The following is a 13,545-nucleotide window of genomic DNA, read 5'->3' on the forward strand; positions in this document are numbered from 1 at the left end:
AATTAGATTAAACCACCAATAACTGTAAATTATCAGCAGTGTCTGTCACTCTCATTCTAATTTCACCTTCCCCCTCTACTATACCATCTGGCAGGGAAAAACTGAGTTGCTTAGAGGCAGAGCTGGAACAGTGGATAGTCTTTTCCTGTTACTGAGTTATGAAAGCATTACTACTGTGAACAATACAACTACACAAGATCCAAAAATATACAAATTCTTATTATAGGGATTATATGTTTTCATGCTTACCGATGACTTGACTTTTGCGGGATCAACTTTGTCATAAACTGGAGTGCAGTACACAATCAGCATAAGGAGACTCAGCAGAAAGGCACTGCAGCTTACAAATTCGAAAAAGTAAAGGCCTCCACACAAAGTACATTGTGACACAACTTCCTCACAGATAAAGGCCAACAGAGACAGCACCTACAAAAGAAACAAAACATTTTGCTTAAGTGTTTTTCAGGGAAACCTACAGTATTCAGAAAACACCACCTGTTCACTCAAGTATTTATCAAGTGGAGACTCGGCAAACAAGATTACTGAATGAACCTGATCTACACATAATTTACACTCCAGTTGCCTTGAAGGGAGTATAGGTACACAGATAATTAACTACCTACTGTGTGCTAAATGCTAGAATACGAGAAATCCGGGGTGTTGTTATAAAAGCACACAGAAAAAGCACTCAATCTGGAGGTTGGGAAAGGCTTCCTGAAGGAAAGCTGAGACCAGAAGGACAGTAGAGTCAGTTGTGGGGTGAAAGATAGGGGAAAAAGTTCCAGGCAGAGAAGCAGTGCACAGAAAGACCTAGAAGTGAGAGAGCTCGGTACCTTCCCACGCCAACCACACACAGATATCCCACAAGCCCCACTCAACTGTGAAAGTGAATTGAGTCAACATGGCTAACATGTCAGAGGGGAGGGGATGGCAGCACTGAAATCATGAAATGAGACCAGAGAGGTAATAAGCAGAGGCCAGATCTAAATGCCTCCTTTTACTAGTTTAAGGAATCTGGATTTTAAGCGTTTTTAAAGCAAAGAGGTAGGGACTTCCCTGGTGGCGCGGTGGTTAAGAATCCGCCTGCCAATGCAAGAGACATGGGTTTGAGCCCTGGTCTGGGAAGATCCCACATGCCATGGAGCAACTAAGCCTGAGCGCCACAACTACTGAGCCTGTGCTCTGGAGCCCACGAGCCACAACTAGCGTGCCCACATGCCACAAGTACTGACGCCCACGCGCCTAGAGCCCGTGCTCTGCAACAAAGAGAAGTCACTGCAATGAGAAGCCCGCGCACTGCAACGAAGAGTAGCCCCCGCTCGTCACAACTAGAGAAAGCCTGCATGCAGCAACGAAGACCCAATGCAGCCAAAAATAAATTAAAAAAAATAAATAAATAAATGTATAAAGCAAAGGGGTAACATGATCAGGTTTATGCTTTTAGTAGTTCTTTATAGCTACAATATAAAGAAGGGACGGGGAGGAGAGCCGGGATGGGGCTGGAGACGGGGAGGGGGAGACAGTGGGGGAGGGCAAAACTGGGGCTGGACATCCAGTTGGGGAAGCTGATGTCAGAAATCAGAGGAAAGACAGTGAGTAGGGTAGTAGTAATGGACAAGAGTGAAATCACTGGAAGATACAGCAGAAGCCCTCATCAGACAGGATGAATACAAATGGAATAGGAAAGAAGTTAATACATATATGCTTAAACCATTTTATTTTCATTTAAAACAAAAAGGCACATTTATTTATTGTCTTTTGAAGTGGGCCTTTTCTGAGAATGCACCTGATTGGAATTCCTCACCATGTTTTCTGCATTAATCACTTCCATCATTTATGACTACCACTTCCAGACTGATGTTATTTGAAGTGGAGCAAGATCTGGGACACCTGAGAAGCAGCGCACAGACTCCTTCCAGAGTCGGACTAGTTTTACTAGACTTTCACAGTTGCCTTGCTCTTACTTAATTCCACTGCAAGTATTTTAGTAGCTTTTTTAGTCTTTCCAAAGCATTCAATTTATTTTCATAGAAACAATTCCTTTTCACATTCAATTTTAGTCCTGCAGTTATTTAACTGGCCATAAAAAGTATAATTTTGGGGAGTTCCCTGGTGGTCCAGTGGCTAAGACTCTGCACTCCCAATGCAGGGGGCCCGGGTTCAATCCCTAGTCAGGGAACTAGATCCCCCATACTGCAACTAAGAGTTTGCATGCTGCAATGAAGATCCCGCACGTGGCAGTGAAGATCCCACGTGCCACAACTACAACGCGACGCAGCTAAATAAATAATTTTTTTAAGTATAATTTTTATGCATTTGTATTTAATGGAGAACAGTTATCGCTGGCTAATTTGGCAACTCAATTAAATGCAGGTGGTTTTAACAGCACTCCCACTGTTGTGTGATGTGGTATTAACACACTGGTGCCTCACTGAAGAAAGAGTTTTTCTTCTTCTTTTTAAGAGGCAAGGGTGCTGGGAAGAGAATAAATTCCAGAAGAGTTAGGTGGAGCTGGCTAGGAGGCAAAAGGATATATGGGTCTGGAGCTCAGGGGACAGGTCTGAGGTGGAGACTAAGATGTGGGAGATTACCCAGAATGAGGAAAGTCGGCCCTGTGCAGAACTGTGAGGAACCCCAAGATTTAAGGGATGAACAGAGGTGGAGACAACAGCAAAGGACAATTAGGAGCAGCAGTCCAAGGGGTAGTCGATCAAGAAAAAAGTATTTCTACTCAGAGCAAGTAATCAAGAGTGCTGAATGCTACTCACAGTACTGAAGCGCTTACATGAGACTGAGCTACAGGGTTGCTGGTGACATCAACAGGACCATTTCAGTGTGCTCAGGGAGGCAACCTAGATTACTATACTGTACACTGGAAGTGAGGGCTGGACGAGGCAGTGCAATAGAGACAGCCCAGTCACCCAGTGCAGCTTTGAGTGGCCAGATAAAGGGTAGTAGTGGATGAGGTCAAAGGGAAAGGAATTTCAAGACAGGAGAGAACTGAGCATGTTTAAATGCTTAGACAGAAACCTGTAAGATGTCTAAAGACAGAGAAAGAAAAGAGGATCTCTAAAGGCAAGATTCAGGGCTCAAGGTGTGAGGCTAACTCTTCTCTAGAAATAGGAAGGAAGAGAGAGAAGAGATTCACTTGTGCAGTTTGTGTGGGTTTTGTAGAAGCTAAGGGAATTTCCTTCTGGGTATTAAACCATCAAAATGACTGATGACCCAAGTCAAAGCCTTTTGGGAAATGCCGTCTCACACAAGTCAGGCCAGCAGGAGCAACCAGTTATATTAATGGCAATAAAACTGCTACCAAAATTAACACATACGTTAAGTAGGCAATCAAAATTTTATCCTACAAAACACTTTCATCAAATCAGAGGTCAATAGTACAGCCACTCTGGAAAACAGTTTAGCAGTTTCTTTAAAAACTAAGCATGCAACTGCCATATGACCCAGCAACTGCATTCCTACATTCTGTATATGACCAAGAGAAATGAAAACTTACATTCCTGCAAAAACTGATACATGAATGTTCATAACATTTTACTCATCAGAGACCCAAACTCTAAACACTACAGATGTCCTTCAATGGTTATACAAACTGTGGTAATCCATACCATGGAATACTACTTAGCAATAAAAAGGAACAAACTTGGTATATGCAACAATCTGGATGAGTCTCCAGAGAACTATGCAAAGTGAAAAAACTCCAATCTCCAAAGGTTACATACTGCATGACTCCATTTATATAATAACAAAGCTTATAGAGATAGAGAACTAATTAGTGGTGGCCAGGGGAGAGGGGAGAGGTGTGGCTATAAAGGGGTGGCACGAGGGAACCACATGGTGATGAAACAGTTTTGTTTTTTCTTTTTTAATTTTTATTCATTTATTTATTTATTTTTTGGCTGCAATGGGTCTTCGTTGCCATGTGTGGGCTTTCTCTAGTGGCGGTGAACAGGGGTTACTCTTCATTGAGGTGTGCAGGCTTCTCGTTTCAGTGGCTTCTCTTGTTGCGAAGCATGGGCTCTAGGTGCGCGGGCTCACTGGCTGTGGTGCATGGGCTTAGTTGTTCCGCGGCATGTGGGATCTTCCCGGACTAGGAATTGAACCCATGTCCCCTGCATTGGCAGGTGGATTCTTAACCACTGCGCCACCAGGGAAGTCGATGGAAAAGTTCTGATTCTTGACTGCAGCAGTGATTAAGGAAGCTACACTTGATAAAACAGCATAGAGGTGTAAACACACACACACACACACACACACACACACGAATGCAAAGGACCTCCCTTTACATTTTGTTCTTGCAAGTTCCTGTGATTCTATAATTATTTCAAAATAAAAAGCTAAAAAAAGTCAAATCCAAATTGGCATCTAAACCTCTAAGGGATTTCCACCTTCCTGTTGGCAATACAAAATTCATATATTCCCATAACTAAAAAGAATGCATGTAAGGACGAAAATAGGTCCTATTGCTGTGATTTCCTGTAAGTTAATGAGGCATAAAATGGTCCAGAATATGCCAAACAACTTCCTCACATCAGACAGATGTTAGGCGAGGCGTTCCCAGTCACCGCACCACAGGATAAAGCGACACACCAAGCTAAGTCCCAAAAGGTCATTGTGTAAAAGTACTTCTTCACCTGTAATTATAATTACAAGAGGAGTTTTTATAAGGCTACAGTATAATAAGATACCAAATGTCTTAATATTCCATTTGCTTTATTCTTGACTCTATGTTAAATCTTGTCCAAGTTTTAGGAGTTTCTCTATGAGACATTTGCAAAATATACCTGAGGTGTATGAAAGTCAATTAACTATGAGAAGATATGAGCCTAAAACTCTAATTGGGGTGTGAGAATAGTTGATCTTGAACCATTCTTCTCTACAATAATGAGATTATCAGGAACACTCATCAGTGCAGGCTATAAGACAATAAAATCTTATCTGTAGTAGAGACACAGACTGCTTATCCACTCTCCCTAAGAAAAGGGCAGGATCCAGCTGGGCCAGAAGCAATCAGTGACAAGTCATTACAAGACCTATTCCAAACTTATTAAAGGAGTCATTCTTACTGACCTTAAGCCCTAAAGCAGTATCAAGAGGAGGGTTCTGCATGGACATCTTAGAGAATGAAGGGGTACTAGATCAAGTTTGGAATTTACTAGTTCCTATTCCCAGATAAAGGCCATGATATTAGCACGACAAGCTATATTCAGTATGAAAATTTCTCTTGACTCCCCATCTCTGATGCTACTAACCTTCCTTTAAAATCTCCCACAGCACTGTACAGTCTCTAATACCAAATAAAGGGATCATTTCACAATATATACAAATATCACATTATTATGTTGTACATCTGAAACTGTTACATGTCAATTATACCTCAATTTAAAAAATAAGTTAGAGGGAGACCTTCAAGATGGCAGAGGATTAAGATGTGGAGATCACCATCCTCTCCACAAATACATCAGAAATACATCTACATGTGGAACAACTCCTACAGAACACCTACTGAATGCTGGCAGAAGACCTCAGACCTCCCAAAAGGGTGCGCGAGGAGAGGGGATTCAGAGCACTGCCTAAAGGAGCTCCAGAGACGGTCATGAGCCATGGCTATCAGCACGGACACCAGAGACGGGCATGAAACGTTAAGGCTGCTGCTGCAGCCACCAAAAAGCCTGTGTGCAAGCACAGGTCACTCTCCACACCTCCCCTCCCGGGAGCCTGTGCAGCCTGCCACTGCCGGGGTCCTGTGATTCAGGGACAACTTCCCTGGGAGAACACACGTGCAACTCAGGGACTGTTGCAATGTCACGCCAGCCTCTTGCCGCTGCAGGCTCACCCCACATTCCACACCCCTCCCTCCCCCGGGCCTGAGACAGCCAAAGCCCCCTAATCAGCTGCTACTTTAACCCCATCCCATCTTGGTAGGGAACAGACGCCCTCAGGCGACCTACATGCAGAGGTGGGGCCAAATCTAAAGCTGAACCCCAGGAGCTGTGCAAACAGAGAAGAGAAAGGGAAACCTCTCCCAGCAGCCGCACGAGCAGCGGATTAAATCTCCACAATCAACTTAATGTATGCTACATCTCTGGAATACCTGAATAGACAACAAATCATCCCAAAATTGAGGCGGTGGACTTTGGGAGCAACTGTAGACTTGAGGTTTGCTTTCTGCATCGGATTTATTTCTGGTTTTATGTTTATCTTAGTTTAGTGTTTAGAGCTTGTTATCATTGGTAGATTTGTTTATTGATTTGGTAGCTCTCTTCCTCCTTTTTTTTTTGAGATATATTTTTTTCCTTTTTCTCTTTTTGAGAGTGTGTAAGTGTATGCTTCTTTGTGTGATTCTGTCTGAATAGCTTTGCTTTTACCATCTGTCCTACGGATCTGCCTGTCCGTTTTTTGTTTTTTTTTTTTTTTAGTATAGTTATTAGCACTTGTTATCATTGGTGGATTTGTTTTTTTGGTCTGGTTGCTCTCTTCTTTTTTTTTTTTGTTTTTGTACTACTTTTTAACTTTTTAAATAATTTATTTATTATTATTATTTTTTTTGCAGTATGCGGGCCTCTCACTGTTGTGGCCTCTCCCGATGCAGAGCACAGGCTCCAGACGCACAGGCTTCAGCGGCCATGGCGCACGGGCCAGCCGGTACGCGGCATGTGGGATCTTCCCAGACCGGGGCACGATCCCGTGTCCCCTGCATCGGCAGGCGGACTCTCAACCACTGCGCCACCAGGGAAGCCCAATGATTATTTTTAATTTTTAATTTTAGTAACTTTATTTTATTTATTTTTTCTTTCTTCCTTTCTTTTTTCCCTCCCTTTTCTTCTGAGCCATGTGGCTGACAGGGTCTTGGTGCTCTGCTCAGGTGTCAGGCTGGTGCCTGTGAGGTGGGACAGCCAAGTTCAGGACACTGGTCCACCAGAGACCTCCCGGCTCCATGTAATATCAAACGGCGAAAGCTCTCCCAGAGATCTCCATCTCAACGCTAAGACCCAGCTCCACTCAACAACCAGCAACCTACAGTGCAGGACACCCTAAGCCAAACAACTAGCAAGACAGGAACACAACCCCACCCATTAGCAGAGAGGCTGCCTAAAATCATAATAAGGTCACAGACACCCCCAAACACACCACCGGACACAGTCCTGCCCACCAGAAAGACAAGATCCAGCCTCATCCACCAGAACACAGGCACTAGTCCCCTCCACCAGGAAGCCTACACAACCCACTGAACCAAACTTAGCCACTGGAGGCAGACACCAAAAACAACGGGAACTAGGATCCTGCAGCCTGCAAAAAGGAGACCCCATACACAGTAAGATAAGCAAAATGATAAGACAGAGAAACACACAGCAGATGAAGGAGCAAGGTAAAAACCCACCAGACCAAACAATTGAAGAGGAAATAGGCAGTCTACCTGAAAAAGAATTCAGAGTAATGATAGTGAAGATGATCCAAAATCTTGGAACTAGAATGGAGAAAATATAAGAAACGTTTAACAAAGACCTAGAACAACTAAAGAGCAAACAATGATTAACAACACAGTAAATGAAATATAAAAGTCTCTAGAAGGAATCCACAGCAGAAAACCTGAGGCAAAAGAACAGAGAAGTGACCTGGAAGACAAAATACTGGAAATAACTACTGCAGAGCAGAATAAAGAAAAAAGAATTGAGGACAGTCTTAGAGACCTCTGGGACAACAGTAAACGCACCAACACTGGAATTATAGGGGTCCCAGAAGAAGAGAAAAAGAAAGGGACTGAGAAAATATTTGAAGAGATTATAGTTGAAAACTTCCCTAACATGGGAAAGGAAACAGTTAATCAAGTCCAAGAAGCCCAGAGCGTCCCATACAGTATAAATCCAAAGAGAAACACGCCAAGCCACATATTAATCAAACTATCAAAAATTAAATATAAAGAAAAAATATTAAAAGCAGCAAGGGAAAAACAACAAATAACATACAAGGGAACCCCATAACGTTAACAGCTGATCTTTCAGCAGAAACTCTGCAAACCAGAAGAGAGTGGCAGGACATATTTAAAGTGATGAAAGGGAAAAACATACAACCAAGATTAGTCTACCCAGCAAGGATCTCACTCAGATTAGACAGAGAAATTAAAACCTTTACAGAAAAGCAAAAGCTAAGAGAATTCAGCACCACCAAACCAGCTTTACAACAAATGCTAAAAAAAACGTTTCTAGGCAGGAAACACAACACAAGGAAAAGACCTACAATAACAAACGCCAAACAATCAGGAAAATGGTAATAGGAAAATACATATAGATAATTACCTTAAATGTAAATGGATTAAATGCTCCCACCAAAAGACACAGACTGGCTGAATGGATACAAAAACAAGACCCACCAACATGCTGTCTACAAGAGATCCACTTCAGACCTAGGGACACATTCAGACTGAAAGTGAGGGGATAGAAAAAGATACATCATGCTAATGGAAATCAAAAGAAAGCTGGAGTAGCAATTCTCATATCAGACAAAATAGACTTTAAAATAAAGACGATTACAGGAGACAAAAAAGGACACTACATAATGATCAAGGGATCAATCCAAAAAAAAGATACAACAATTTTAAATATTTATGCACCCAACAGAGGAGCACCTCAATACATAAGGTAAATGCTAACAGCCATTAAAGGGGAAATCGACAGTAACACAATCATAGTAGGGGACTTTAATGCCCCACTTTCACCAATGGACAGATCATCCAAAATGAAAATAAATAAGGAAACACAAGCTTTAAATGATACATTAAACAAGATGGACTTAATTGATATTTATAGGACATTCCATCCAAAAACAACAGAATACACTCTCTTCCCAAGTGCTCATGGAACATTCTCTAGGATAGATCATATCTTGGGTCACAAATCAAGCCTCAGTAAATTTAAGAAAATTGAAATCGTATCAAGTATCTTTTCCGACCACAACGCTACGAGACTAGATATCAATTACAGGAAAAACGCTAAGAAAAAAAAACAACACATGGAGGCTAAACAATACACTACTTAATAACCAAGATATCACTGAAGAAATCAAAGAGGAAATCAAAAAATACCTAGAAACAAATGACAATGAAAACACGATGACCCAAAACCTATGGGATGCAGTAAAAGTAGTTCTAAGAGGGAGTTTACAGCAATACAATCCTACCTCAAGAAACGAGAAATATCTCAAGCAACCAAAAGTTACACCTAAAGCTATTAAAGAAAGAAGAACAAAAAAGCCCAAAATTAGCAGAAAGAAAGAAATCATAAAGATCAGATAAGAAATAAATGAAAAAGAAATGAAGGAAACAATAGCAAAGATCAATAAAACCAAAAGCTGGTTCTTTGAGAAGATAAACAAAATTGATAAACCATTAGCCAGACTCATCAAGAAAAAAGGGAGAAGACCCAAATCAATAGAATTAGGAATGAAAAAGGATAAGCAACAAATGACACTGCAGAAATACAAAGCATCATGAGAGATTACTATAAGCAACTATATGCCAATAAAATGGACAACCTGGAAGAACTGGACAAATTCTTAGAAAAGCACAACCTTCCGAGACTGAACCAGGAAGAAACAGAACATATAAACAGACCAGTCACAAGCACTGAAATTGAAACTGATTAAAAATCTTCCAACAAACAAAAGCCCAGGACCAGATGGCTTCACAGGTGAATTCTATCAAACATTTAGAGAAGAGCTAACACGTATCCTTCTCAAACTCTTCCAAAATATAGCAGAGGGAGGAACACTCCCAAACTCATTCTATGAGGCCACCATCACCCTGACACCAAAACGAGACAAAGACGTCACAAAGAAAACTACAGGCCAGGGACTTCCCTGGTGGCGCAGTGGTTAAGAATCCGCCTGCCAACGCGGCTGACACGGGTTTGAGTCCTGGACTGGGAAGATCCCACATGCCACGGAGCAACTAAGCCCATGCACCACAACTACTGAGCCTGTGCTCTAGAGCCTGTAAGCCACAACTCTTGAGCCCACGAGCCACTACTGAGCCCACATGCTACAACTACTGAAGCCCACGCGCCTAGAGCCCATGCTCTGCAATAAGAGAATCCACCACAATGAGAAGCCTGAGCACCACAAGGAAGAGTAGCCCCTGCTCGCCATAACTAGAGAAAGGCCACAGGCAGCAACAAAAACCCAATGCGGCCAAAAAAAAAAAAAGAAAAGTACAGGCCAACATCACTGATGAAAACAGAGGCAAAAATCCTCAACAAAATACTAGGAAACAGAATCCAACAGCACATTAAAAAGATCATACACCATGATCAAATGGGGTTTTTCCCAGGAATGCAAGAATTCTTCAATAAACGCAAATCAATCAATGTGATAAACCATATTAACAAACTGAAGGAGAAACACCATATGATAATCTCACCAGATGCAGAAAAAGCTTGCAACATTATTCAACCCCCATTTATGATAAAAACACTACAGAAAGTAGGCATAGAGGGAACTTACCTCAACATAATAAAGGCCATATGACAAAACTACAGCCAACATCATTCTGAATGGTGAACAACTGAAACCATTTCCACTAAGATCAGCAACAAGACAAGGTTGCCCACTCTCACCACTATTATTTATTTATTTTTTTTTAATTTTTATTTATTTTTATTTTGGCTGTGTTGGTTCTTCGTTTCTGTGTGAGGGCTTTCTCTAGTTGCTGCGGGCGGGGGCCACTCTTCATCGTGGTGCATGGGCCTCTCACTATCGCGGCCTCTCCCGTTGCAGAGCACAGGCTCCAGATGTGCAGGCTCAGCAGTTGTGGCTCACGGGCCAAATTGCTCCGCGGCATGTGGGATCTTCCCAGACAAGGGCTCGAACCCGCGTCCCCTGCGTTCGCAGGCAGATTCTCAACCACTGCACCACCGGGGAAGCCCTCACCACTATTATTCAACATAGTTTTGGAGGTTTCAGCCACGGCAGTCAGAGAAGAAAAAGAAATAAAAGGAATCCAAATCAGAACAGAAATAAAGCTGTCACTGTTTGCAGATGACATGATACTACACACAGAGACTCCAAAAGATGCTACCAGAAAACTACTAGAGCTAATCAATGAATTTGGTAAAGTTGCAGGATACAAAATTAATGCACAGAAATCTCTTGCATTCCTATACACTAAGAATGAAAGATCAGAAAGAGAAATTAAGGAAACAACAAAAAGAAAAAAATACCTAGGAATAAACCTACCTAAGGAGACAAAAGACCTGTATGCAGAAAACTATAAGACACTGATGAAAGAAATTAAAGGTGATACAAACAGATGGAGAGATATACCATGTTCTTGGATTGGAGGAATCAACATTGTGAAAATGACTATACTACCCCAAGCAATCTACAGATTCAGTGGAATCCCTATCAAACTACCAATGGCCTTTTTCACAGAAGTAGAACAGAAAATTTCACAATTTGTATGGAAACACAAAAGACCCTGAGTACCCAAAGCAATCTTCAGAAAGAAAAATGGAGGTAGAGGAATCAGGTTCCCTGCCTTCAGAATATACTACAAGGCTACAGTAATCAACAGAATGGTACTGACACAAAAACAGAAATACAGATCAATGGAACAGGATAGAAAGCCCAGAGATAAACCCACACACATGGTCACCTTATTTTGATAAAGGAGGCAAGACTATACAGTGGAGAAAAGACAGCCTCTTCAGTAAGTGGTGCTGGGAAAACTGGACAGCTACATTTAAAAGAATGAAATTAGAACACTCCCTAATAATCATTAGAGAAATGCAAATCAAAACTACAATGAGGTATCACCTCACACCAGTTAGAACGGCTATCTTCAAAAAATTTACAAACAAATGCTGGAGAGGGTGTGGAGAAAAGGGAACTCTCTTGCAATGTTGATGGGAATGTAAATTGATGCAGCCACTATGCAGAACAGTATGGAGGTTCCTTAAAAAACTAAAAATAGAAATAACATATGACCCAGCAATCCCACTACTGGGCATATACCCTAAGAAAACCGTAATTCAAAAAGAGTCATGGGGACGAGGGGAAGATGGTGGAAGAGTAAGACGTGAAGATGACCTTCCTCCCCACAGATATACCAGAAATACATCTACACGTGGAACAACTCCTACAGAACACCTACTGAACGCTGGCAGAAGACCTCAGACTGCCCAAAAGGCAAGAAAGTCCCCACGTACCTGGGTAGGGCAAAAGAAAAAAGAATAAACAGAGACAAAAGGATAGGGATGGGCCCTGCACCAGTGGGAGGGAGCTGTGAAAGAGGAAAGGTTTCCACCCACTAGGAAGCCCCTTCATGGGCAGAGACTGCGAGTGGCGGAGGAGGAAGCTTCGGAGCCGCGAAGGAGAGCACAGCAACAGGGGTGCTGAGGGCAAAGCAGAGAGATTCCCGCACAGAGGATCAGTGCCAACCGGCACTTAACAGCCCGAGAGGCTTGTCTGCTCACCGGCTGGGGCGGGCGGTGCTGGGAGCTGAGGCTCGGGCTTCGGTTGGAGCACAGGGAGAGGGCTGGGCTTGGCGGCGTGAACACAGCCTGCAGGGGTTTAGTGCACCACGGCTAGCCGAGAGGGAGTCCGGGGAAAAGTCTGGACCTGCCGAAGAGGCAAGAGACTTTCTCTTCTCTCTTTGTTTCCTGGTGCATGAGGAGAGGGGATTAAGAGCGCTGCTTAAAGGAGCTCCAGAGATGGGCGTGAGCCGCAGCTAAAAGCACAGACCCCAGAGATGGGCATGAGACGCTAAGGCTGCTGCTGCCGCCCACAAGAAGCCTGTGTGTGAGCACAGGTCACTATCCACATCCCCCTTCCAGGGAGCCTGTGCAGCCCGCCACTGCCAGGGTCCCGGGATCCAGGGACAACTTCCCAGGGAGAACGCACAGAGTGCCTCAGGCTGGTGCAATGTCACATGGGCCTCTGCAGCCGCAGGCTCGCCCCGTACTCCGTACCCCTCCCTCCCCCCGTCCTGAGTGAGCCAGAGTCCCGACGCAGCTGCTCCTTTAACCCCGTCCTGTCTGAGCGAAGAACAGACGCCCTCTGGCAACCTACACACAGATGCGGGGGCGAAATTCAAAGCTGAGACCCAGGAGATGTGAGAACAAAGAAGAGAAAGGGAAATCTCTCCCAGCAGCCTCAGAAGCAGCGGATTAAAGCTCCACAATCAACTTGATGTACCCTGCATCTGTGGAATACATCAATAGACAACGAATCATCCCAAATTGAGGAGGTGGACTTTGAGAGCAAGATTTATGATTTGTTCCCCTTTTCCTTTTTTTGTGAGTGTGTATGTGTACCCTTCTGTGTGAGATTTTGTCTGTAGAGCTTTGCTTTCACCATGTCCTTGGGTTCTATCCGTCTTTTTTTTTCTTTTTAAAAAAATTTTTTTTTCTTAATAATTATTTTATTTTATCTTACTTTATCTTCTTTTTTTCTTTCTTTCCTTCCTTCCCTCCTTCCATCCTCCCTCCCTCCCTCCCTTCCTTCCTTCCTTCCTTTCCTTTTCTACTTTTTCTCCCTTCT

General features: G+C 42.9%; 1 protein-coding gene across 1 annotated transcript in view; it reads right to left on the reverse strand.

Annotated features, from left to right (window-relative positions):
• The window catches only part of CMTM6 (CKLF like MARVEL transmembrane domain containing 6), a 49,300-nt gene that overhangs the window by 27,254 nt on the left and 8,501 nt on the right, over window positions 1–13,545 (reverse strand). Inside the window, exon 2 of the mRNA XM_024743467.1 lies at window positions 250–426. Coding sequence (XP_024599235.1) covers window positions 250–426 — 177 coding nt within the window. The remainder of the gene's footprint in view (window positions 1–249; window positions 427–13,545) is intronic.

Source organism: Neophocaena asiaeorientalis, unplaced genomic scaffold (genome assembly GCF_003031525.2).
Source record: "Neophocaena asiaeorientalis asiaeorientalis breed wild unplaced genomic scaffold, Neophocaena_asiaeorientalis_V1.1 scaffold332, whole genome shotgun sequence".
NCBI classification, from domain to species: Eukaryota; Metazoa; Chordata; class Mammalia; order Artiodactyla; family Phocoenidae; genus Neophocaena; species Neophocaena asiaeorientalis.